Here is a 27,964-nt window from a genome sequence, read left to right on the forward strand (position 1 = left end):
TTACAATCTATCACATTCAATATTGGGGTTATTGGATGGTGTATCGAGAATACCAAAATACACTTCCCTGTTTGCTGGAGGTGGGGTGTTGGTTGGGCTTCCCACCCCGGAATCAGGGCTTGGTGCGGGGTGCATTTCTGGTGCATACTTCTCTTCTTTCTGAGAAGGCTGTGGCTGCTTTGGTTTGAGGTTTTTGAAACGTTTGAGCTTCACAGGGTCCTTGACTTCCTTGGCACAATGGAACAAGATGAAAATGTCCCTTCGAAATTTGGAGCTCATTCCAAAGTAGATAATGGGATTGTAGAAGCTGGCAGACTTAGCAAACAAACTGGCAAGGATGCTGGTAAGGTTGGGCACAGGGTGACCATAGGCAGACCATATAGAGATGACAGCATATGGTGACCATGCAATAATAAAGGCTGTGCAAATGACAATAGAAACCTAAAAGACAGAAGAAGAATAATCTTAAATCTATTTTGGAAGACTACATCAGGGGAGCAAAACACTGAGAATAATAACTTGAACACTTGGCTGGAAGGGAAAGGTCTGGATTGCCCTGAGGGTATGGCTTATAGGAGAATATGGGCAAGCAAATGTTTTGTTTTGATGCAGCCAGGAAGACCTAGGAGCTACATATTGAATTTTGGCGTGGTGGTGTGGTTGAGAAATGCCTCATCTAACAGAATGAAAAAAGCTGCATTCCTATATGTTTATATGAATACAGAGGGTTTCAGGTCGACTTAACTAAACAGTGAGTAAACTGAAATCTCCACTCTAACTTCTGAGTATGCTCAGAAGTACTGTAACTTCTGAAAGAAAACAGCATATGCCAAACCAAATTTTTGGGGTTTGTGCTGTATAACCCACTCCAATTATATTTAGATTATTTTTCAAATGTGATGTAGCACCAATATTAACCAATTGATGCAGTAGAAATTTTAAACTAACCTCATATTCTTCACTGACTTCAGACTCTGTCACTAGAGTTATAAAGAAAAAAAATGAAATGCAATTGGTTGGTTTTGTTCTCCTCTGTTCTAGTGGAGATCAATTTTTGGAAAGACAGATTTAATTGAGATGAATCCCACCCAATATGAAACCCAAACTCACCCTGGTCACGTCCCGCTCTATTCTCCTCTGTCTGTCTGTGGGATCACCCAGTCCTGTCATTGCATGGCTTAGTTTGACAGTGTTGATGATTGACACATATGAGAAGACCATGACTGTGACAGGTAGGAAAAAACAGCAGATGAAAATGGAGACAATATAGGACTTGTAGATTGTAGAGAAGTTGGCTTTTGCCCAGTCTATCTCACATGTGCCATACATGCGATCTGGAAAGCAAGAATAAGTTGGTTAGCATTTTTAGAATATTGATCTACTTTTGAGCAATTAATTTATTAGTTAAAATTCTGTATTTTTGTTCTGTTAAGCACTACAGAATTAATTGCTCTTTCTGATTTAATGAGACATGACATTACTTCCTACATAAACAAATTTTCAAGACCATTTAAAATTTAACAATTTTTAATGTGTATTATCATTCTGTTGAGTTTGTACTGCTAATGTAAATCCATAATGCACAAACTGTTGTTTCAGGATAGGAAACTGTGGCGCTTTATTTAAAAAAAAAATAAAGGTTTTACATCCTTGATTAATAAGTACTGTTATTTGTCATAATACTCTATATAGTAACTTCCTAAGATGGGTGCTGTAACAGCATAACAAGGAATTCCATAGACAATATGCCAAATGTAAAAAGTCACTACTTACATAAATAATTAAGCAGGAAATAAAAATACTGATGCTTCTTGAGGTAATGGAACTTCTACTGCAGTGAGAGCCATGAGACTAAATTGATATAGCTAATGATAAAGACTATGAGAAGATGAAACATATAAATATTTAGAAATATATGAGACCTTTCGATAAATGGGAAATACATAGTCCTGCAACACAGAGATGCAGACGTTTAGAAATGAAGTCAGGCAGATTACAGGGTCTACCTCGAGTGAGACACTAGCTGATCAGGGGCTTAAGGAAAAGGCAGTGGGAATAATGTGTAGTCTCTGGCTTGAACACTTTTATGAATAACAGTTGACTTCTTTAGGTTGCCTAATGTGTTTGCAAAGATGTCCTGATAGAAAACTTGAATTCTATAACCTTCGAGGTTTTTCTGTAGATTGTGAATTGTGTATTTTTCTTTTTAAGTAGAAAAAACTGCAGGGTTTGTTTGTTTGTTTGTTTGTTTGTTTTTCTGACAGCTATGGCAACAAATTGAATTACAAATAAATAAAGCATGAATCAAAATTAGGAAAATCAAGTATTAGCAGGTCCTGGAGATACAATACATGTGAAGACTACATGATTTAGCATCAGATCTCTCCCTAACATCCAGTGGTAATTTTGAAGAAAACAAATTCCATTAATTCCCCACAAGTGATAGGAGATTTAAACAGAAGGAATTAAATGAGCAAAAACTTAAAATCTCTTTTGAATTCTCATCAAAAAGAGATCAGTATTTTTATCACCAAAAGCTCTAGATGTTGCTATATGAATGTGTTCTGTAATAGAAATAGATTTTTCTCTCCTTTGCCTTTTTCATCAGTAGACTTCAAGATTCAAAAACATAACTGTAAAATCTGGCTTAATTCTGGGTTTCTGCTTTTGAAAACTTTTGCCTGAAAAATGAAACCAGTGTCCAGATGACAGGAAAAGAAAATCCAGCAGATTTTCTGCAAGTCAGAATTCACAGCTATGTTTTTCCCCTCCATAGGGACAAAACCAAGTGATTTTCCTAAAAATTGGTGGGGTCCTGGAGGCCCCTGAAGATACTGTGTTGTAGTGAAAGGTTCAAGGCAGCCAGATGTAATGTGCTGTGCTCTGCTGCTGCCTGCTGCTGGACTTCCACATCTCTGTGGGTGCTCTCACTGGAGGTGTGTTTAGAGACAGCCCAGGAACCCAAAATTGCTGTGAGTGTCAGCAGGAGAAAGCACTCCTAGAAGAAGTCTTGAAAACCACTGTCAAGGAATTGAATTCAAACAGGGTCCATGGAGGCACCTGAATGTCCTGACAAAGTAGCGTCGCCCAAAAAGTTCCTGACTCAATTTTAAGGCCAAAACCAGACAACAGAAGTCCCCCGATAAATGAAGAGCTGGTAGATTAATGTAAAAAGAACACAGATCACCAGAAGATAGACAGGAAATACACAGAAAATACACAGAAGATACACAGTCCAAAACAACCAAGTTTATGACAGTCCAGAGTGCAAAAATATGACATAAAATTCAGACAGTCTAATGAACAGTTGAATTTGTCTCAAACCAAAGGTCCATTGAGGCTATATCTTGGGAGTGTTTTGGTTTGTGGCGGATAGAATATTTAACCAACCATAGGAACAGCTGCTTTTCTCACACCCATACTTCAAGGGTCCAGGGATATCTCAAAGCTTCCATACTTAGTAAATAAGAGAATATATGCACATAGTTGCTTCAGTAAGTCTCCATAGAGTTCATGACTTCAGAAAAGAATGCAGAGGCCTACAGAATCCAGACAGGAAATGGCTGGACAATGTCAGTCACATGATTTCAGTTGTTGGGACTTCCGTATCATTTCCATTTGTTCCTAGATATTTGGTTTGTCAAATTCTTACAGGTTTAAATTGAGACAATTTCTCCATCCATTTCTGGTCTGTCACATGCCTTAGCCACTGAATTTCTGCAGTGTTCACGACATAATTTTTTTCCTTTTTTCCCTCACCCTTCTTTTTTGATATGGCCTTATCTTGCCCCCTAATTCTTTCTTGGACTGACGAACTTTCCAACACCTTTGAGTTCCTTTGCTATGTAAGTTTATATATTTTCAGTAAATTGTTTTGCCAAATTTTTCTGGCTTGTCTTATTTAGTTACAAGTTTAACTTGCTGGAACTTATGTTCTTTGCTAGTTTCTTAAACTTGACAATTTTTGAAGGATGTCTTTTGATAGTTTTCTTTATCTCACTGCTTAACCATGCCAAGTATTTCTGGCCTCTCTTTTTCCATAGGCAATATGCACTTGGTCCAAGACTTTCCTGTGATATCTTAAAAAAATCTCTTTATAGCTGATACCAAAGCAGGCAACACTCTGCGCCTACGTCACGCATAATGAATGATTTCCTCAGTTCCACTGATAATCAGTCTGGTTTATCAAAAACAGCAAGAAAGAAAGGTAAGTTTATCTTTGTTCAGTGGAGAGGTGCCAAGTAAGTACAACTGAGTACAACCTGTTACCTGTATAACTGCCCCAGCCAAGCAATGGAGCTGCAGACCAGAAGAAAGCGGCCACCCAAATGAGAACCAGAGCCACCGACATGCTGCTGTTGCTGATGCAGTGACCTGCAATGGCATGCTTAGGTCAGAAAATAGTACTTGGAAAGGCAAACATATCTCTGAAATCCAAATGCACTGCTATTAAAAAAAATAAGGTAGAAAAATGCATATTCATAAGAAAAGTTTGATTTTGAAAGCATCTGTCAAGCTCGTGTTCCCACTGAAGAGTGGAAATGAATGGTTTTTAAGCAGGAGACAATGAGTTTGTTGAGAGCTCTGGAATTAGCTAATTCTGTGTTAGACTCATGCTTTGTAATTTTGTAAAATGCAGGATACAATTGTATTTTACATAGAAATTAACAAGATAAATCTAAATTCAGGGGATTTTCTTATTCCCATCAAGTTTTTTCCCTGTTAAAAAGGAGAAAATAGCCCAGCCTGTCTTAGCCTTTTGATACAAAAGATTCAGTCTCTCCTGCTGTTGCCATACACTGTGGTTATTTCTTCATTTATGTGGGAAATATTTATGAGTCTCCCAATTTCTGTTCCTCAGCATTTCTGTAACGTTATACTGGGTACTTGCTCAAATTTACTTGAGATTGAAACATAAGTTATGCACACCATCAGATGGATATGTGGTAGAGCTTCACAAAAGAGAAATGTGGGTTTTAAATATGACTTCTTCACAGGCAATGATTAGAAGATGTAGGATTACATCACAGCAAAACTCCATCAGCTTCAGCAGCAGTTTGTGCTCAAAGTTAACTTCAACAAGTCTGTAATTGCACCAAACTGCAGAAGAACTTTCTGTGGAAAAAATGACCTCCCTGAAGAAGTTCATATCTCAGCAAGTACTCCTTGTGCTAGTAAAGAGAAAAACTCATCTGATGCATCCTATGTACTCACACATGCTTTCCCTGCAGACATTGGTAGGTTCCTGCCTGAAAGATGGTACAAGCCAATTGCAGCAAAAGCATGAAAATTGATCTGATCCCTGACCAGAAACCTCTCAAACATCATCTCATAGAAGATAAAATATTTTTCAGTGAGATCCAGACAAGGATGTATAACTTAGGAGCAATTTGAGTCATATTTTGAGGAATACAGAGGGTCAGCAGTGCCTGTGGTACCTTTGGCACAAGGATTAATTTACCCATGGTGACCCGAGTGTACCTCTAATAATTTGGCTCTTACTGGAGTTAATCCTGAAGGATTCTATGTAAATATGTTTGTAATGTAAATGACTGTATTATGTCCTGGTTTTCAATGTGTTTAATTTATATTTAATATAGCCTGCCTGACTGATAATAGTGACTGAGAGAAATACAGATTTGCACCAGGTTCAGTGAAGGCAGAACTGCCTTTATTCCTTACCTCTCTCAGGGTGGCAGCCTTTGATATAGCGTGTCACACTGATCACTGTAAGGGTATTAATGCTAGCCAGGCCAAAGAGGAGTGTCAGGAAGCCATCAACCTGAAAAACAAAGCAGTACAGGATGTTCTGTTACTGCAGAGAGTGGAGGGGGAAAAGAATCACAGGAATTTCTCCTGTCATTTTCATGTTAATGAACTCAAAAGTTTTTCCAGAAACACAACTAGCAGGGAAACGCAAAATGTCAGGTGCAGTTATCTTCTGTAGGATCAGTGAGCAAGTAAATGTTCAAAAATTATATAAGTGCTCTGTCATGTACATACAACAAGCAAGCAAGCACACCCTTACATCTATGTTTCCCTTAAATGACTTGCTAAATGAAGGAGAAAAACTTTGAACTGGAGAGAAGAAAAGCCCTGAACAGGCAAAAATGCCTGGATGTAGCTGCCCTGTTTGTACAGAACAAACATGCAAACTGATCCTAAGAAATTTAGGCCAAAGAGGGAAGAATGTAGGAGGTGAAGGGCTGGGTTGAGTGAGAAAATATCTTTTTTTTTTTTTTTTTATTACCTCAAAACCTAAATAGATCCAGCAGATTGAGTCTCAATGTCTGGTGTTGCTGGTTGTCTGCTGTTTCTGAAGCCCTGATCCTCAGCCCCTCGCTGTGATGCAGGCAGAGCTGTGCAGCTCTGTGGCTCCTGCTGACATCAGTGCCTCAGCCACATCACGGGATGGCCACAGCCCTGTGAGCTTCACGCCCGGGTGTAACTGGGAAGTTCTGTCGGCTGTAGCGGACATGGATGCAGCCATCTGCTAGGGAGCACTCTATGGCTGGGAAATGACCCAGGCAAAATGCTGACAGCCAATCCCTTATTGTTTTGGAATCTTAAAAGGATATGTTAAACTGTCCAGAGCAGAGGAGCTCTTGGAGGTGCCACTTTTACACCTAGTGAAGCAAGAATATTAAGCGTCTCTGGACAGTAACTTGACATTAAAATACTGACATTTTTGGTGGAAAGGCACATCATTAGTATACAGCAACAAACTCTGTCTTTGTATGAATGGGCACAACTCCTGTGGAATTCAGTTTATCCCAGCACTGAATCTGGGGCTTTAATCCAGGCTTAAATCTAAGACCCTGGCAGATTGTATAAATTAAATTGGGTGAAGGGTTAGAAAAAGGACAGCTTCATCACTTCTTCCACTGGTGCTTTTTGTTACTACCAGTGTCCTCATGCTGACTCTAAATACTTCTTAAACTTTTACAGACCCGCCACATTTTAAACACATGCAAGGCTTGCTACTACAACAATCTACACTCACCTGTGCTCTGATTACAGTCAGCTCATGCTTGGTGTATGAATGCAACCATGTTTAAAACAGACTTTCCTGGACGTCTCAGCTACTTGCCAGAAGCTGCACTTGGCTGAATTTGGCCTGCTGTGTGCTGTGGATGTTGGTGAAATACCTGGATATGTAAATGTGCTCTGCATTTCATTAGCCTTACTGGTGCAAACAGCTGCCACCTCTCCGTTTGCTCTAACAATGCTTCATAGATGCAGAAAACATAATGACCATAATCTTAAGGAATTGCACTAGTTATTAGATTAGAAAGGAAGCAGTATTTCAACAAGGATGCAAATAAACACTTTGAAATTAAGCCTAAAGAGCTATGAGATTGAATACTAGAAGAGCAGAACAGGCTTCCCACTGTGTATCATAGGCCAATGTTAAAATCAGGGGGTTTTTCTGAAATAGATCTGTTGGTTTTATCACTGGCAGATGTGACCATTTTCCTTCTACCCTTCTTCCCTGATGTCAGACCAAAGAGAGACAATCATATCAAGTGATTGGTTCAAACAGCCTTTGAGGACACCTACAAGGGAGGAAGGTGGGCCTAAAAATACACTCTTGGCCTTTAAGATGAAGCTGTCACCATAAGAAAGAAAAAGTTTTCTTTGGAAATATTTTCTTTGGAGCGGTGCCTTGTTAAAATAAAATACCACATGTGGTCAGTACCACATCTTGTTTGCATACTATTTCATACCATCATTTCATCAGATCTTCTGCAGGTGTGGGGGCTACCACCAGAGACATTACCAGGGCCAAATGGTTTGTAAGTGGCTAAGTGGCAGCAGCCTCCCAGGGCAGCTGTCACTGCCCCCATGCTAGCCACAGGCTCAGTGGCTCAGGAACGGTGACAGTGGGAAACATTATGAAGCAGAGGGAGCTCTGGGGATGACAAGAGCTTGGATGGAATGAATAAAGGAGGTAAATGGTGGCTTTTAAACTGCAGAACAGCCCATACAGGAGCCACAGCATCTGGAACATTTAACCACGAGAGACCATCCAACAGGCTGCTTTGGGAGCATGGTGCTCAGACCACTCTTGTCCCAAACTTTTATTGGCAACAAGTGGCTTTTGAGCCCTACTACGCATAAACCATTTCCCAGCAAGTTTGTCAATGCTGCAACACTTTTATATCATTGTCATTTAGACATATGTCCTCTGAAGAAAACAAGGGATCTTCCTCTAGATATGGGCAATTCACTTCAAGCTTATACCTACTGGATTTGGAAGAAAGATCTCTGCTACTTTTTTTGCTCTTGAACACACAGCACTGACTGTAGGTAGCAAGGCAACTGCTAGGCACCCAAGTAGGTAACAACAGAAAAACTGCTTTAACATTGTCCCAATTTCTATAGACAGAGATTAATATCTGCATGTTACAAAAATGTGTGATAATTTCAGTTTTCTGCATCTTTAAAGATATATGGAATGACAGCCAAGGAAATACTAGAATAGTAAATAACATTTAATTACTTTGGAAGATTGATGCTCTTCCCCTTACACAGTTCTGGTTTTCCTTTATTCTACCCCCAGCCAGCTCCTTCCTTCCATAGTCATAATACTTCCATTTTTGTTTAATGCAATTTTTCCCTTCCTATTATTAATTATGATCAAATAGCAGCAGTGTTAACAGGCAGTAATGAATTCTGACATAAACACAAAGTTGATTGCATCGTAATTTTAATACACCAGCTTTCCTTTTTACCCATTAAGAAGCAGAAGTAGATTAGCAATTTTAAAAGCTTTCTCTCAAGTGCTCTACCAGCATTACTCCCTTGGCTATATAGATATGCATGGAAGGTGCTCATTATCTTTATGCTGCCTGGAAGCTAAGACACAACTGAAAAAAAAATTGTGGGTTTTTTTCTGCTTTGTACTTGTGCCTGACTTTAAATTTCAAAATGCTCTTGGAACACTATTTACAACCCACAATACATAGAGCTCCTACTGCATGCAAATTCATTTGCTTCAACACAGAGACAGTTAGGAATCCCCAGTGCACTATGAAAATTTTAGTTGTGAGCTTGGGTGTGCCTCACTTTTACTACCTTTAATACTTATGAATCCCTACCAATTCATAAGGGTTGTCTTCATTTAAAGCAGAGTAAAATATAACCTATTGTTCATAATACTGGATTAACAGAGGTTTAATTGCACAAAAGCAGACTGCCAAAATAGCTATTACTTTTCACTTTGGGCCAAAACATTGATCTCACCAGCCACAAAGGCTGCCTCACTCCCTCCTCTGGCCAACTGGTAAATTTGTTGCAATTTCCCAAAGTCCATTTGTTTCCCTTCAGAACCACAGCATCCTGTATTTTTTTTCTATTGAAAATGAGATAATGAATATATAAAGAAAAGCATAAACTTCTAAGAGGGATTATTTGCCCACAGCATATACTTAAAGTTGCCACAATAAACTCTTTCAGAATTACTATTCTTTTAAAATACAAATCAGATTATTCTGAGATCATAATGAAATTAGATAACGGCAATCAACCTCATTCAACATCAAGAAATGAAAAAGCATTTAAATCAATCTTCAAGAAACACATTTGTAAAAGCAATTGTAGATACCTTGGAATAGATTTTTTAAAATTAAAAACTTAACTTTAAATTTAACAATTTCTTAAAGTTTGAAGTAAATGAAAAAATATTCCCCTTGAGTCTGATGATAACATAATGATCCCATCTCTTAAATAGACTATGATGTGTCAACTGGACTACAGTAACTCTTTAGTATCAGAGGTTCTAGAAGGACTACTGAGTTCAATAATCAAAATTAGTCTTCACAAGAGACTACTTAAAACCCACAATGCATAGTGTTCCTAAAGGACTCAGATAGTTTCTTTGAGATTTTCTACAATACAGGAGGTGAAAGAGACTTACCATTTACTACAGTTCCCACAACACCTTTTGCTCATGAGACATTGTTGTGGTATGTTTGCATCCTGCCTTTTAAAATGTCTCAATAGCCTTCAAGGGTAGCTCTGCTTAGAGGTGATGGCATCAACCCAAGCCATTAGAGGGCTCTGACACAAATGCCCCTCCATGTATAAGTAAACAATGAGAATTGTTATGCTACAGGATTAGAGAGTTTAAACCATTAACTGAGAGCATCAGACATCCAGTATTTTGCACTCAAAGTGATTAAATCTTTCTGTGGCTGGCATATATTCTAAAGATAGAAAACTATGAATGCAGTATTTAGACTATACTATTATGTGTCCAGATATGTAATTAAACTAATTATACTGTATAGTAAATGTATGTTCAGTGCCACTATTAATATATGCAGGTCAAGTTTTGGCTTTAGTAAACCTGGGGAACCCAGTTTCATCTACCAGGTTAATCAATTAAAGTTCAAGGTATACTTCAGGCTGACCTTTAGCTACTGTAGTTGTAGCCTCTCAGGCCACAATTTCTAACCCCAGTTGTACCTGCCCCTATCAAGGAGCACATCTATGAATGCAGCAACCTAGCACTGGCAAGGATGCCCTTGAGGGCATGGCATTTAATGAACAGATAGAAATTGCTTGCAGAATTTCCTTACACAGCCTCATCAGATAAAAATCTTACTTCAAGTAGTCCATCTCCAAATGCTTGGGAACACACCTGCTTTCTAGCTCTGGGTAGATGCCATGGAATCATGGCAGGTTTATGCCTCTCACATCCCCCTGTGAAGAATAAACTGGGAGCATGTAGTTCATACCACCAGATGATCCAGACACAATGGAAAGATTCCCATCTTCAGGTTAAATGCTGAATTGCCATTGTCTTTCTGTGAATTAGTGTAGAGGGAAATTAAGAAGTACTAGATAGGAAAATCTAGCATTGCCCTTTGGGAACATCTGTGCTACACTGTAAAATTAATTTCAGTGGGCCTGAGCCAAAACTCCTCTCCACTGTAGTGACGTTAATTCAGAGTCTACTTGTTTATTGTCAGCATCACCATTAATACAAACAAACAAGTACACAGATAAAAGAAGAGTCACCTGTCTCATCTTTACATTACCACAGAAGGCAAGGCTTGGCTTTGTGGCCTGTACATAACTGAAATCCATGCACATCAGATTAAAATAATTTTCTTTTTTTTTTTTTAAGTATTTTCTTTTCCATTTCAGAATGTCATGTTAAATGTCTCTTGAGGTTTATACACTTCAAGGCAATCAGAGGTACCAATGTTCATGGACTTTTCCAGGACAGCACAGAGACTACAAATGACCCTACACATTCTCCAAAGTCTAATCCTCTGTGCTGCTTCCCAACAAGAAGGAATCTGCTTATGTAGCCACCCTCAGGTTTATACAAGGACACCTCTGACTGCTGGCTGAATGCCTAGAATTGAGCTTGTTCTTCTGCTCAGGAAGGTCCTAGGCAAAAAGGAGGGCAGGTTAGTGATGGCACCGGCTCAACCTTAAGTGACCAAGACAAGAACAATGTTATTTTCCTGAAAACCTGAAAAAGCTGCATGGCTACTAGCAGATCTCCTCTTAGGTTAACACTCTTGTCCCCTATGGGTCCTGTACCAAAATAACAGGAGAGTCACAAGAATTTCCAAGGAGTCCTAGTAGACCAGGGAGAGCATGGAAAGAAGTATAAAAGATACAGTTTATTCTTGGCCTTAAAGAGTGATATGGAAACCCACCAGAGGCAACGTCATCCCTTTCTGCAGTGGTGTGGAAGTCCTGGATGTCATGTCATATACAGCCCATTGCAAGCAGCAGTCATCTTGTCATTGATTCACTCAGCACAAGATCTAGGTGTGATTTACTGATTTACTTCCTAAGTACTATCAGTGTACTCACTTAATGGAATTAATTTTTGTGATAGAGAAGATGAGTACATGTGAGATAGAACTATATTTACAAATTTTATCAGAGTGATATTTTCATTTCAGACGAAATTTTGCTTAAAAGCCAGTGAGAGGATGTGGCACACAGAGAGGAGTCAGAAGAATATTGTTTGTTCAGCCCTATGGTGAGAAGATCTTGAATGACGAAGCAGTGATGGATGGCATTTTTTGAAAGAAAACATTTAATATCTTAGACATCAGCACAGAAGGATGTGGAAGGCTACTATTTTCCACATGGAGAAATAAGAAAAGGGTATTTCAAAGCCCTCTGGAAGGAAAAGCAAGTACAGAAATCAAAACTTAGGCTTTGTAAATTCCTGGTTCTGTAGGATCACTCTTAGGCAAGGAATGCCCAATCCAGGCAGCAGTGTGTGGTTTGACCCAGTGCTTGAGTGTCACAGCAGGGGCTACATCAGACTTGTTAAACAAGGAAACAGACAGTTTGGGCATTCATAAATTTTCACTACCAAATATATAACTCACCTAATTAGTCGCAATTGACTGCAGAAATACTCATTTAGAGGAAAATGAAGGAGAATTCATGACTAATGGAAACTGGCGGAACTTCCCTGAAGTCACATTAGTTACACTGAAATGATCTTCTACGTTGCTAATGATTCTGCTTGTGCAAAGGCAGTCTTTCCTCCCTTCCCTGCAGATGAAGTATTTTTCTCATTAAAATTCAGCTCACAGATGTCTACATGAGTTGCCTTTACCTCTTTGACTGCAATGTATACACTCTTTAGATTATATGAAGGCAGATCAGAAATAAAGAAATAGGGAAGACTACTACCTCAGCAACTTTATATTTCAGTATCCAAATCTCAGATAGGCAAGGAAACAAGAATGAGGATACATTCCAGTGTTCATAATTGAGCTATAAATTTGTTTCAGAAAAAATGAAGGAAAAAATTAATGGATGATGGAGCAATGTGAATGGAGGATTACGCTGGAACAAGCCTGACAAACAATGCATACTGACATTTGGCAGTAGTGGCTGTCTGTCCTCAGTAATCTCCCCAGAAGCTCTACTGGGAAGGAAGTAAAAAGAAAACTTGGAAGGTTTAATTTTGGCCCTTCCCATCTGACATTGCTTTTATTACTGGACTTCACATGGACTGTGGAGCTACCACTGGTCTTTCATCTCCACAGAATGTGAGGGAGTACCACTCCACACAAAGTAATGTGTAAACACTTTCCTGTTATTTATAAAACACATAAAATCACTAACCAAGTCAAGAGAGTCAGTAGTCCCGCTACATAAACAATTGATTGGTTTGATGAGTCATATTAAATGGACAGAAATAAATGTGCTCCAAATTTACTCTGTTTGTAAGAGCATAAATGCCTTTAGGGTTTTTGATTTATCAGACAATTTACAGAAGATTTCGCTAAAAGAGGAAAGTATTAATCCTCTCTTTCCTCCTCAGACAAGATTTAGCAATATTTTACAATCTATGTATAGGAAGAGATAAATGCATGTTCTGAGAAAGCAAATGCTATTAATAAATACAAAAGAATTTATTCAAGACTGAAAGCTCTGCCCTCAAAACTTCTGAAAAGAGGCCATGTGTTTTCATCATACTTTTCTTAGCATTTCCTACTGTTTCAATTTTCTTTTTGGTGTTTCAGATATTCGGTTCTAATTTTTACAAAAGGTGGACATTATTTCTTCTCACAAATGTCATGAGAGAGCCTTAGATATTTAATAACACCGAAAATATTGGAGTTTTTTAGGTGCTAGCAAGAGGGAGTGGCTGGAAGTTGAATCTCCAAAAAGGGGCAAGGGCTAATGTGCTCAGCTTTGCAGGCTTTAGTCACTTTCCTGGTGAGAGGAGGATTGTGGCTCTGAGCTCTGCTCCTAGATTGGAGATGGCAAAGCTGGTGAGCAAATGAGGCTCCTAAGGAAACCAACAGAACAAGGTGATGGACATGCCTCACCCTCTGCTTGATTTTTCATATTTTATTTCTCAACACAAAAGATTGTGATTCCTTGGTATTCTCAGCCATTTCCTTCCCTTAACTGTACAAGACCTTTCAAAAATTAACAGTGCCACTGAAAAAAGCAGAGGGATTGCTGACCCATTCCCCCTTTACCCCCAGGGACTGTGTGGGAGAGCTGGATTTACTTTGGAGCCCAGACCCAGGACTATTCATCATAAGGGGGGGGGTCCAGCAATTGCTAAAGCAAACAAATACTGGGACTAGAGACTAAAAGAGGCTCCCTACCTTAGTGCCAGACATCCATTGGAGAGAAGGGAACCCTCCTTGTCCAACAGCAGCATTGTTAAAACAGGGATTTTGCACATCTAATTTAGCTTTTCTTAGACATCCCTATTTATCTGGGATTTCAGATGGCAGCTTGATCAGCTACACCACCACAATCTGGAAAGTCTGATGAAGACATCTGTGGGCCACTTACTCCTCAATACATACACACTAAGTCTGGTGCTTCCAGATAATTTTGACTTCTTGGGCACACAATGACCTTTTGGGATGCACATACTCTGCAGATCTGGTGCTGTCAGGCAAACTGCATGAGTATATTAGGGTTTACAGAGTGGAACAATACCTGTGTGCAGTGTGGGGCTTACTGCTGACGACCACATTGCCATGTGCTCCTGTCCAGGGTATGCCAGACAGGAATAAATAAGCGCTGTGTGAAGCATGGAAGCACTGCAGGATTCAAAACCAGATTTCCTCCCTGCTTTATAGTAAACCCAGCCACAGGAGAAACAGTCATTTCTCTCTCTTCTGCTCCCCTCAGTGTCTTTATTATTGTGCACAATATGAAGCAGTGCTGTGAGGCTGAAGGCAGGTCCTTGAAGGCTGGTCCTTGTGATGGTGAGGGTGGGCTGCAGGGACAGAGTCAGTGGGAGCTGGATCCTGTCACGTAAGCTACTCTGGTGCTCACTAATACCTCAAAGTGGAACTTTTTTTAAAAATGGGTGCTCCAGAGGATGTTTCTGTGCAGAGACAGATCTGCTGGGGATGCTCTGGCACCATCTGGCTGGCCAGATGGACTGGGAATACCTAGGCTGACAGTGAGGTGAGTGCATCTGTGGTAAGAACGTCAGTCAGCACGTCTGGGACAGGGGGTATGTCTGTGACGGTACCGTGACCTGGAGATATCCACCCTGTGCTCTGGGCTGCACAGCCCAGACACATCTTACACCTAAGAAATGGTCAGAAATAAGAAATGTGTTTTAAAAGAAGCCTATGCCAACAGAGTGAGCACATTGTAAGAACAGTCAGTTTTCTTGATCCTCACAGTAAAACCTTTAAGTCTTTGAAAAATTAATATTTAAATAACCAAACTGCATTATCAAAAATAATTTCTAAAAATTAGAAAAGTGAAGTAATGGAAACAGATTTAAATTGAAGTACCAGGATTATGAAGGATTTAAAATTCTAAGGCGCTCCACAGTCAATTTATTTTCAGATATGACTGCAATGTACCTATGGAGTTCAGATAGGTTACAGTCCTTTCCCTGTATTTAGAGGCCTCCTGAAATCTGCATCTTTTGTTGTATTTGCCACATGATTCGAAAATACAAGAAAAACTTTGTCATTTGATAAATAAAACTCAGAAAAAGCCATATTTGCCTGTTGACAATGAGTATTTCTTTACTTCCTACATGTAGGAACATTTGCACACAATGTTACTTACTGGTTCCACTGCAACTTCTGGTTCAGTAGAACATACAGATAAAAAATATGTGAAGGACAAAAATATATCCTGAGATAGCTTTTCACTAGGAATATGGTCAGTGGGGGAACAGATGGCTCTTGGTCACTGGGTTACATTCCCTGACCTGAAATTTACCATATGAACCAGATACTTACTGATCATATTGGGAGAGGCTAAAAAATGGATGTGCCAGAGACTCACTGTCCTTCCTCTGTCCAGTTCAGGAATGAGACAGTGGTAGAGCAGAGGTATAAAAGTGAAAGTAGATTCCAAAAGCCACCATTGGAAAACTGTATTTGTACAGAGCATTGAGCAGAGGCAGCATTCGATACAGATGTACCATATAACTTCATCCCTGAGAGAAGAGCCCTATCAGGCACAAAAAAATAATGTTTGGCATAAGAAAGAAAAGTGTTGTTTTTTCCATAGAGAGGAGGAGAACAGAAGAACTCCTCTCTGTCCCTTTCAGCAGGTATGCAGTGAGATTGTCCTGGTAGCTGGAGATACATCTTTTGTTACAGAGAGTTTTCAAAGACCAGGCTGTTTTGAGAGAAGTACTCTTTGTCTGCCTTTCCCCCACTCCCTTCAACCACAGCAGCCAAGGATGGTGAATCTTAATGTTGAAAAATGTTACCCGAGGGCACAGAAGGAGACCCGAGTCAGAGGAAAACAAAATAGTTAAGTGGATTAAGTGAGGTGAGCTCATGAAATTTCTTCATAAACAGAAATGACAGGTTAGCTTGGGAAAATAACATTTTCCTAAGCGTTCCTGACAGCAGAAGCTGATCAATAGGAGCAAATGTGTAGTGAACCAGACAATGACAGAAAACCAAATAAGGCTGTCCTCTGGACTTAGCAAAACAAACCAAGTAAGGGAAAACACACGGGCCATACTAAGGAAAGAGCCAGGCTCATGTGTGCTAAGTGCCACCCCAGCTACTTGCAGAGGAGCCTGAGTGCATGAGGAGAGCCAGAGACACCAACTTCAGCTGGTCCCAACAGAAAGCCTGGGCTTTACCTTCATGGCACAAAGGTCCTCATTCCTCATGTTCTGCCTGTGAGACCCCTTCTAGCAAAACTACTAAATCAGACTACAGCAATCAACACACTATTGCTTTTCAACATTAAACATTTTCAGAATTACCTTTGTGCTGGTTGCCTACACACACGTGGTAGATTTCACATTTTTTTTAATGCACAGAAGCTTCCTGCTATTTCTGCACAATATTCTTACTAGAATCCAGCCACTCTATTTCCGTAACATATTTTTTCATCACTGGCTTCTGTTTTAAGTTTATTAATCAAGAAGATGGGTGTCAGGGTTTACACACATTTTGGAGGTTCCCCAAGACAGAACAAAATCTCAGTGGAAATAGGAATCCTACATGATGTTCTCTCAACAAGCTATAACCAGCTTGACCACTCAACAAGCCACAACAAATCCAAACTTAATTCAAAGTACAAGTTGACTTTTCCACACTACCATTCATTTTAATTAGTATTAATAACAGTATAAATTCATATTTGGAATTGTTAGTGTTACTCTCTAGAGCCTACAGAGCAGAAACTTTAATTTGTTGCAAATCAGAGGGTTGAGAAAAGCCAATGCATTATTAGTGTCCTGCACAAAGTCTTTGGATCCCAATACCTTTAAACTTTGCTTGATATCCAAATTTTACAAATGAATACCATCTAAAACAAGAAGATCCAAACCAAATTACTTAACACACTCTGACCAACAAAATATCTGGGTACCCTAAAAAAGTTATGGACATTTCTCCCCTTGAAAAGGCAGTTCAAGTACAGCAAGATTAAGCACACATCCATCTCACAAAGTTCAAGCACCCCTTTATCCCAATATTTTTAAATCTTAAAAAAAAAGGTGAGATCATCATAACAAGATTTAGTAGCTCCAAGTCAGCCAAAGAGGGATTCCCAGGCAGAAGCATCATGAAAGAAATCTGTAAGGCTGCTGACGGAAGTTCCCATGCAAACCAAGATGCAGAGACAGAGTGTGCCATGCCTTGCCAATTCCTCTGTGTGCTGTTTTTTACAGCCCAAAACAAGGAGCCACAGTACAGACAGGGCTCTGAAAGAGCTTGGGGTAGGAATGCAGAAAGGTCATTCAATGTTACTTCTTTCAACCTTGTGAGTTGTAAGCATTAAGTTATGCCACTGACCTTGGGTCAGGATTTCACACTGAATGGCTTACCCTGTCTTACACAGGAAATCTGCAACAAAGCTAGAACTGAACCTGGAGATGCAGATTTTACCTTTCCTTTCTCAGTCATAGCTCTAACCTTCCTTGAAAGAGGGTGAAAATATGCATCTGTTTAATTCCAAATATGGGTGTGAATCTTACAGTTTTCAGGTATGTGCTTATTTATCTGGTGACTTCAAAGTTTTCCATTAATGAAAAAATTCAGAGTTTCTGCTCAAAAGACCTTAGATTGCAACTGTAGGCAATCTCATTAGAGAAAGGGTGCTATTCTGCTGAGGAAATAATTAGCTTCATTTTGATAAATCCTTTTTCTGTCAAATGACTATAGAGATACATTTTAAACAATAAAATAATAAATTTTTAGATCAAGCTACAGCTCCTAGGTTAATCAGTGTCCTGCAGGAAGTCTTCCTCTCTGCATAAACAGAATCTGTTTATTGAATGGAGGGGACATGACCTGTAAATGTTCTTTCATCTATGTTGCACAATAGCTCAACTTCCTCCTTAAAAAAAACCAAAAAAAAAAAAAAAAAACCCAAAAACCCAAAAACCCCCCAAAAAAAACAACAAAAAACCAAGCCTCCAAGAAAAGAGGATTATTTTTCTCTCCCTTTTCCTTCATCATCTTTCTTACACCTTGCCGTAGGCTATCCTGTCATTTTCAGATTTTTGATTCCCTGATGAAACAGAGCATAATCTTTCTCACAGATGTTGCTGAAAGCACCAGGGAGCCAGCTTTGTGCCTATGTGTTCATGGGGTGCATTTATATTCTGCCCACACAGGTATGTTTCGGAATTAACAATAATAACTTTTTCCGAGTACTCCAACAAAGAGCTGCCTCCAAGATCAGGGATGACTGTGCCATAAAGTTAAATCACTCATTCTACCACAGGCAATGAATCAACTGAGAGTTTAGAAATGTGATTGAAGAGCTACAACTGAGTTAGTGCAAAATGTTGCATGATAAAATGTATGGTTATGCCCAAATGCCGTGTGGAGGTTTTGCTCTACAAGCCTTGTCAAGCAGGAGTCAACATTGGCACTTTAACATTTGTCTTAAAGCAACAACCAGGTTAGCTTCAGGTGACCTGAAGACAAACACAGCCTATGCCTTGATTTTCCAACATGAGTGTGAACTCTGACATGAAGTAAAAAACACCAAACTAGTAAGAACTGTTGCCACTGAAAATTGGTGAAGCACCAACCCAATGCATAAATTTATAGGTGCAACAAAAGAGAACACACTCCTTTTGAAAGGTTAGTGACTACCTCCTTTCATGATTTGGGTGCTGTCTGGTTATTTATATACACCACACCCAGAAAAACAGCTACACCCCTTTTGTCTAATTTAGTGTAATCCAGTCTTACCTGGCAAGTCCATATTGATGTGATAATGAATCCATCATCTCTGAAGACATTGAAGATTTCAATGATGCCCCGTGAATAACCAAACACGGAGATACTGGCATCTGACACTGCCAAGTTAAATGTGAGGTAGTCGGTAGGCTGCAGAACATGTCTTTGTTTATACAGGACAAAAATCACAATGCTGTTTCCAAACCAAGACAACCAACCTGGAAAAAAAAATTAAATCCATGGAACTTGATGATCTTTAAGGTCCCTTCCAACTCAGTCCATTCTACAATTCTATAAATCAAAAAGTAAATAAAGAAAGAAGCCGTTGAATGTGTAAATATGACATATCTTCTAAAATTCCCTTTTGTTCCATTGGAAGTATATTAAACCAGATTATTGACTAGAAAACTATGCATGAAACCTTTTTGAGCAGCTGGGTGCATTTCAGAAGTAGGAGCAAGTAATTGAGTGTAGCAATAAAGCAGAACAAAGACAAAGAGCTGCTGCTACACCTACTGAAGATGCACCATTTAAGGATCTAAAGTGGATTTTTTCCCTGAAGTTTTTTTCTTCCTTAAGTGGATAGATGAAACTCGTAAGTGTTAAACCTGGGAAAATAGGAAGAAAGAAAGATTGGTAGAGTGGAGCAGAGACTACAAGCAGTCTGCCAAAATCTGCAGCTGTTTAAGTTCCTCATATACAATAATGGATACAGAAAGTTCACGCATGTAGCCAGAGGGCTGCTTTATCAGTTCTCCTTAGAAAAGGGCAGCTAATACAACTAGATTTCTTCTCTCAGAACAATCTAGGATCTCCTTGCAGCAAAGTCTGTCCCAGATGTGAATATTTTTCAGTAATGCACATGACAATCCATATGAAGAGAATATTTGCAATAGAACTTCAAAGTCTCTTTTATTTAATTTTTCAGAAAGTTGCATTCTCTCTTACTCTCCAGGAACAGAGATGCTAGGCTTGTGTCTAAGTATGTGAGCAAAACACAAGGGAGATAACGGCAAAGCTGGTGAAAGTCAGACACTTACTCTGCTGGAGAGACCTGGAGTTTCCAAATGTTCACAGATATTGCTCTGCCCACCAGTGCCAGACGCTAGTGACTTGCATCCATTTTTTGAAATTACATAGATGTATAGAGATGAATGACTTTTAACAGAAAGTACATTGATAAGTGTCAGGCTCAGTGTTGAAAATGTGGCTTAGCCAGTTAAGGGGGTGGAGGGCTGAGCAGCAGGTCAGGCAGCACCTGGATCCCTGCTGGCTCCTGCTTCTATCCCACAAACCAGCTCTGCCACTTCTGACATTGGTGGCCTCACTTCACCTTGACAAGGTAGAACAAGACATGACTTCTTTTGAGTGTCTGCTGCCTATGACAGGATAAGGAATGCAACACCTGGTGCCTTATGCCAGGTTACAATATTACCAAGTGAAAGAGAAAAGAGCTGACCCACAGCCCTCTGCCCAGGCACAAACAGTAGATACCCCAGAATAAGGCTGCTGTATATTGACCCAGCAAGAGATGAACAAACACAATAAAGAGGGATGTGACATGATGGCTCTGCACAGCACCTCTGGATATTCAAAGGAGTCTGTGCTATGAAAGATGGCTGATAGATTTAATGTTGTAGCAAGAGGGCAGCTGCCTTCCTTCAGGAAGCACCACGTCAATGTCAAGGATCCAGCACTTCACTGCCAGGCTGCTGTGGCTAGGAAGAGAGGGGAGATTGTTCCTCAAACTCCAGGCCATGTGGGAGTCTCAGGAGATGAAATGTCAAAGAGCAAGGCACCTGTTTAAAGAAAGAGACTGGGCAGATACCTCCCGGTGCTCCGGGTACTTTGGAATGGGAGGGAGGTGGTTGATGGGACAGTCTCTGTATGGCTTGATGAACTGCTTCTTCTGTAGAGCAATTTACTTTTAATAGTTTCTCTTTGCTGCATTGCCAAGCTGCTGCTGCTCTGCCTTGCTTAGTAAATGCACATAGTTTACTGAACAGTATTTGAACTGGGAAGAGCTGAAATGTCAGCATATGGTATTGACCAGAAATAGTCACTGGTGCGATGATACACTGAGATACACACATACATTCTATATATACCTTGTTACAAGATCAGCAATAATAAATATATCTTGTTCTGGCCACTAGGTGACAATGTTTCTTAATCAAGTCTTGTTTTGAACAACTGCATGCACTTTAACTCAGAGATTTTCTGACTTTTATTTGAGTCTAGGTATTATAAATAGGCAGAGCAGGGCACTGGGGGAGGAAGGTTTTGGGAATGAATGAGGATAGCCTGCAATGCAAATGTGGGAGTTGTGTTGTTTATGTATGTTGGTTCTACCCTCTGCAAGGTTAGACAGTTATCAAGGCAGTACGTATGAAGTATTTTTCCCTGTCCATATGAAGACATAGTGCTAAAATAGCAGACAAAATAAAATGGCACCTCCTTTGTAAATAGCAAAATTTTGCTAGTGCATTGTAATGGATAGGAGGGCTACCCTCACAGTGTCAGACACCTGCCCTTCCTGGCAACATACAGAGCAAATTCCCCCTAGCCTGGACGGTAAGGGAGTTTTCAGGTAAAGTGTCTTAAAGAAGAACTTGAGCAAAACATCACACCAAACAACACTGCACATTTTAGAGCAATGAGAGGTGAGAGAGATACAGTACTTGTGATAATTTTTGGGAATTACATTCCCAAACTGAGGTTGGAGATGAGGGAAGCATTGAGGGGCACAAGGTTACAGAGTATGATTTCTGCAGGTAGGCACAGTCCTTTTAAGCAAAGCAGTGGAGAACCTGCACCATCATATCCAGTCCCTAAAATGGTCTGTCTGGGTAGTAGACCATATTTGTTTGGATTTAAAAAACCCAAAGAAATGGAAGAAAATCAGTTCTTAGTAAACCATGCAATAACAAAATCAGTGGTCACATAAAAGTGCTGTCAACTAGAGTAGTGACTATGGGACACTGGATCTCTGTGCCAGCAGATACATGTGCTGCCTGTATTGACTGACTGACTTAAAAAACCTAAACCAGACCACCCCAAAACAGAAAATCACCCAAACCAAACAACCCCTCTCCCTTCCTCTCCCAAGCCCTGACAGCATAACAGGGAACAAGGTTGAAAATTCAAGGCAAGCAGAGCAATAGTACTGACACTCAGTGAGGGCAGAGATCTCCTCAACTGTATTTCAGGTGGTGTGTGCCTCAGGGGACATCAGAGGTAGATCAAGAGTCCAGAAAGAAACCTCTGAACTTTGAAGTGCCTCCATGTTACCAGGTGTCATCTCAGTAAAACAGAATATAGAAAAGAAAAAACTGAGGGAACTTGTTCCATCTTTGGCAAGCTGTCACTAATATTCTCATAAGAGTATGCAGAAAAAAACTCAAACCAACCCCAGAATCCAAACCCAGCATACTAAGGCAATCCTGGTGAAAAAAAGACAGATTTCAACTCAGGTTAAAATGTGGTGAGAGAGAAAAAAAAATAGCAGCTAGGTAGAAACTGAGCACTGCCACCCAGCATAAGTTCAGACAGGGACTACCACTTCTTTCCCATAAGCACAGTCTGACTTGAGTTGTTCATCAGAGAGATGCTGGATCTTCTGATGTGGCAAAATACACAGATAATATGCAAATACTTCAGTAGTTTTACAAATATTGTGAGGTAGGAGGAATAGGATGGACAGCAGTATTAAAAATGTTGTATTGCCCCTATATAATTCAGTAGTAATCCTTCTCCTGGAATTACACTCTCTAAGAGAGCATTTTAATCCACAGATGTCAAAAGCACTCCACAAGGGAATCTGGTGCTGTTATCCATGATTTCTTATGGAGGAGCAGAAGAGCTGCCAAGCAAGCTGGTGAAAGTTAGCTGGCTTGGCAGCCCTTCAGCTATTCACAAACTCCCGTGTCAGTGTGATGCCCACCAACTCATGCAAAGAAAGCACTAGAAAAGTAGCCAGAAAGAGTGACTAAAGAGACTGAAAATCTTTCTGCTAAAAGCAACTGAGAACACTGAGATTGTTTAACTCTAAGAATATTGAAAAAGTACATTGTAATTTTAAAAATATTTCTGTCAAATCACTCCATCCTGTGCATTCAGACATGCCCTATGTTTTTGTCATGTACCTGAGATGGTCACTGAACAAGTAATAAGCACTTGAGGCTGCATGCAGTTTCATTGTTAACTTTGTTTCTGAAGAACTAAATTTGGCACAAGTGAATTGATTGCTGTGAACTGGTCATCTACATTTCCAGTAGATTAGTTCACCTGTGCCCAGCCAAAATAGGTTATTATGCTTTCTACTTAGACTTGCTTTTATTAGACATTGTTGCGTGGCCTTTACTTGTAAAACCTGGCAAGACTGAAATAGAAAAATGGGCATTTCAACTCAGCCAACTCATTAAAATATATATGAAGCCTTAAATGGAAGAATTCAAGAAGTGAGAGCAAAAGGTGAGGCTCAGTGTCACAAGACAAACTAAACTCTTTCCTCAGCAAATAACCTTCCACTAGGACAGAAATTGGATTGAGCATCTTAATGCAGAGCAGGCATGAATGAAATCAATAACTTACGCAGCTACACATACACAAGCATAAATGCCTATCAGAAGAGGCTTGCTGCAAAAGATTTTCCACCCAGAAAACTTTAATTAAAACAGTGATAAAATCCAGAGAATTTGCAAAGCTGTCATTAACTGCTGAAACTGTGAAGTGACCCTACTCTGTTTTCAGTCTTCACTGCCAATTATACACACACAATATCCTGTCCAGGGCATATTGCCAGTTCTGGCAGGAAGGAAAAGAGTCATCTTGTTTTAGACTTGACAAAGCATGGACAGATTATTTGTTCAATAAATGCAATCATTTTGGGGATGAATGTTCTGTGAATAGCTTGTTTCCTTTCCCACTTTCTCAGATTTATCTGTCAAACAAAATCCTAAAATAACACTCATTCTGTCACTTGTCAAGTAGCAGTTTACTATTACCATTCGGAAGTGTGTGCCTTTTAAAGGCATGTTTGGATCTTGTGGTCTGTTCTGATGGGATTGGTAATGCACTCAGCATGCCTTTCTGATGGAAGCACTTACAAAAAGTCAGAATTTGCCCTCTAATAAATACTCTCTCCTATTGACTTAAAATTTCCTTTTATGCCTCATATTTACTCTAACAGGCCCAGTTAAGAGTGAAATGAGGGTAAGCAAACAGAGAACAAATTATGCATAAATGTAGGAAAAAAACCCAACTTAAGAATTCCAGTTAATAATTATGAAGCAAAAAAGCTTTATATTTTTTCCCCATGTCTAGAAGCCAGCAGCAGTGGGCAGTGTTTTTAAATTGTACCTCATAATTTAAACTGTACAAGGTTTTTCCACAGTACTGCACCACTTATGGCACAGGCAAAAAGGGGTTAGATGTAAACCCAGCACCACGACAAGCTCTCACCTGTCTGTTGGAGACAGTTTTGAGCTCATTGAAGGGAATGATGGGAGCAGAATGTTGCCTTCAGAAAGAGGATGCTGACACAGATGACCTAATGCAGGGTAATACAGTGGTTGCTGTCACTCTTAGAGTCCCTCTAAGAGGGGATCACTGCTGTCAAATGGGCATTGCACCTTCCCCCCACTTTGCTGATCCCCTGGCCAAAGCATTAACAAGGAGAATGATGGATCAGTGGCGTGGGTGTCAAGAAGCAGTGCAGTGGTCTCAACATCCATCAGCATTTGTAAAACGCACCACGCGCTTCCTGCTGGATTGCTCGTGATGTCAGCTTGTGACACCACTGCACTCAGGCTTCCATGCAGGGTGCTAAGGAGCCCTCACCTGGATCCAAAACTGCCTGGCTGCTGTACCACGTACAACGCATACATCAGTGTCCTGTCTGCCACAAATGACAGCTGTGCTACCTGTCACCTGTGAGAATTTCCAGGAGGGGACATACAGAGGCCTTATCTCAGCAAAAGGTGTTAGACCATGGCTCTTGGATATTCATGACCTCTGTCAGGATGAGTGACTCCAGGAAGACTTGGCCAAATGTAGTTAGGTTTTTGGGACTTTATCCTGTGAAGGTGAGGAGATTCAGAGGAACCCCATCTTCTGGATAAATGCTAATACGAATCACATACGTCTCTTTAGTTTTGGAAAAGTACATCAGAACTTGAAAGAAGCTGCACTGCCATACTTAAATTCAAAAGAAAAACACTTACTAACTAGAGAAGTGTCATCACTGAAGCCATTTTCCAAGGCATCAAAAACCCAAGAGTATAAAATATGAGCATCTTTGCGGCTTTGTGTAAGGAAGTATCTGTAGACTCCTGCCAATGCAGACTGTCCTGCCAGAGCCCTAAAGCACCAGAGGTACAGGAAGCTAGCACATGGACTGGCCTTTTTTCTCTGCTGCCAGAAAGGAAAGAGGGTGTCTGTGTGACAGAGAACTTGCACTGCCACATCACAGCTCCCTGGATAGAATGAGTTATTGGGGTACATTAAACTAATAACTATAAATTGCTGTGGCTAGTGCTTGCAGAACTGTGACAGTAGACCTTTGAGGAGATAAGAAATCAGGACTTTCCTGATTTATGTATAACTAACAGATTTTTTTCAAAAGTTATAATTTCCAAAAGGTATACCTACGTCCATCAGTTTTAACCAGATCTACACTACACTTAACTCGGAGTAGTGCTTCTGTTGGTTGTACATACTCTGCAAGAAAAGGAACTTAAGTTTTGAATCTTGAGGTAAGTTTCAAAACAGCAGATATGACATGCAAAGTGCTTGTAAGCTTGGCTGAAGGATCTGAAGAAATCAAACCCCAACAGCCTAAAGGCTCCGGCACCTAGATATTTGCAAGAAGATGTGAGATCACTACCAGGAAGCAGTGGAGGAGAACATCTCTGCTGGTTGATTGACGGAAGAAGTATGAACTACCAGTATGATGAAGAGGCAATACTGGGAGGGATCAGTAGAGTTGATAGAGTGTAAATACGAATGTGAATAGTGATGGCAAGACCCTGCTTGGATGCTGTATTCAGTCCTGGCTATAAGGCTGAGGTAAATAAATATAATTACCCCCTGCCCCCCAGTCAACAAACCAACAAAATAAAATTCCCTCAATTGCTAAATAGAGGAATACAGAGGTAGACCTCAAGGTATGATTGTTCCTTCAGGAACATAGATTGGCCATAGGATGTCATTCACAAGCAAAAATTTATTTCAATTAAAAGGAATGACCAAAAATTGTATAAAGTTGTTGCGATCACTTCAGCTAAGAATTTAGGTGAAGGCTCCTATCCAACAGAGGGACAAAATCAGGAACATGCTTTCAATTGGAAGAGTGATAACAACCCCAAAAAACCCCTAGCCAGTTACATGAGGGAGCATAATAGCTGTGTAAATGAGATTATACGTCGTCTCAGTAGGGGACTGGCCTTGCTGACCTAAGACGTTCTTTCTAGTCTTAAGTGCAACTGCTTAATTCTTTAGCTGATGGTGCAGACATTTCCCAGCCATTCACAAGGGGATACACAGATATGAACGGAGTGGGCATAAATTGGAATACCTCTGATTTACCTTACAACCACTCTCCTAAGATAGAAGCCATATATATTTCTACTAGAATCTCTGTTTTTGTTCTAAGCACAACTTTCCCTAGTTTCTATAGATCAAAATTAGGAAGTCTCATGTAAACATATTAAAATACTTAGTATTTAACATTCTTATTTCCACAGGTTTTTGTCAAATGTAAGAGGGCTAATAAGTTAATTGAAATATGTAATAAGTTAAGAATAAAAAAATCGGTTTGGCCAATCATTTAAAAATAGAAAAATTTTTCTATGTCTTCTAACCATGCTGTTTAGAAGAATAGATTTAATAAAAGTTAAATTTTCTTCTATTTTTCTGTGAGGTCCTATGGTTGAAATTTTTTATTACCTAGCATGCTTATACTCTTTGAAATTTCAAAAAGTTTCCTTGTGTTAGGCAGTAAGACTGCCTAAAATAGATAATATTAAAAAAAAAAACAAACAACCAAAATTACATGGTATCAGAGTGCATTTATACTGAGTACCATTTTCAAATCCCTGTTATACACTTACAGTAGCTGTCTTCCAGTGGAACTAAAAGAAACACTTGGTATTGTGATTGTTAACACAGGATAAGGTTCTAGTACTTAGATCTTTCTCAAAGCCTACTTGAAGAAGTCAACTTCTGTATGCATCCAGCATTTAAAGCACCAACAATACAAAAATTTCAAGTTAAGAACCACAAAACATATTTTGTGCCTCTCCAGAAGATAACTGTAGGATGCCAGCTGACTGTCAACAGCTACAACTCTGAAAATCAGGGAACATTTATTCAGTGCTACTAAAATACAAGAAAACATGGAATTATCATGTACTTCTGATAAGGTACTTCTTTTATCTTCCCATTTATTAAGCTTAATGAACATTAGTTGAAAGTTTACAGGCTTGAATATTTATTTTTCCTCAAGATTTCTGCATAGATTATAAATCTCTTTTTAACAAAAGCAAGATGTACTTCTCTGATGTTGCAATTGCTGAAAAAAAGCTACATTTTCTACCATCCTGTTCCATTAGGGATAAAATTAATCACTTTGAATTTGCTAACAATATCTATTTAAGAGTTTCCTTTCACACCCAAGCCAAATACCTACCTAAAGCCAACAGGTAGAAACCTATGATAGTCTCTCCTTGCTCTGTTACAGCTGCCTCTCTGGTCAGAAAACTGATGTTGTTGTTCCTCCAAGGTGCCTGTGCAGAAAACTGGACAGACAT

General features: G+C 39.6%; 1 protein-coding gene across 1 annotated transcript; it reads right to left on the minus strand.

Moving 5' to 3' along the window:
* Positions 1 to 27,964, minus strand: LOC128786118 (opsin-5-like). The gene is made up of 6 exons (XM_053939170.1): positions 27,844 to 27,964; positions 19,167 to 19,372; positions 5,683 to 5,782; positions 4,270 to 4,374; positions 1,111 to 1,334; positions 1 to 441 (listed from the first exon to the last, which is right to left on the minus strand). Exons 1-6 carry the CDS (start codon positions 27,962 to 27,964, stop codon positions 1 to 3), a joined length of 1,197 nt encoding a protein of 398 aa, XP_053795145.1.

This window comes from Vidua chalybeata, chromosome 3, assembly GCF_026979565.1.
Source record: "Vidua chalybeata isolate OUT-0048 chromosome 3, bVidCha1 merged haplotype, whole genome shotgun sequence".
Lineage (NCBI taxonomy): Eukaryota > Metazoa > Chordata > Aves > Passeriformes > Viduidae > Vidua > Vidua chalybeata.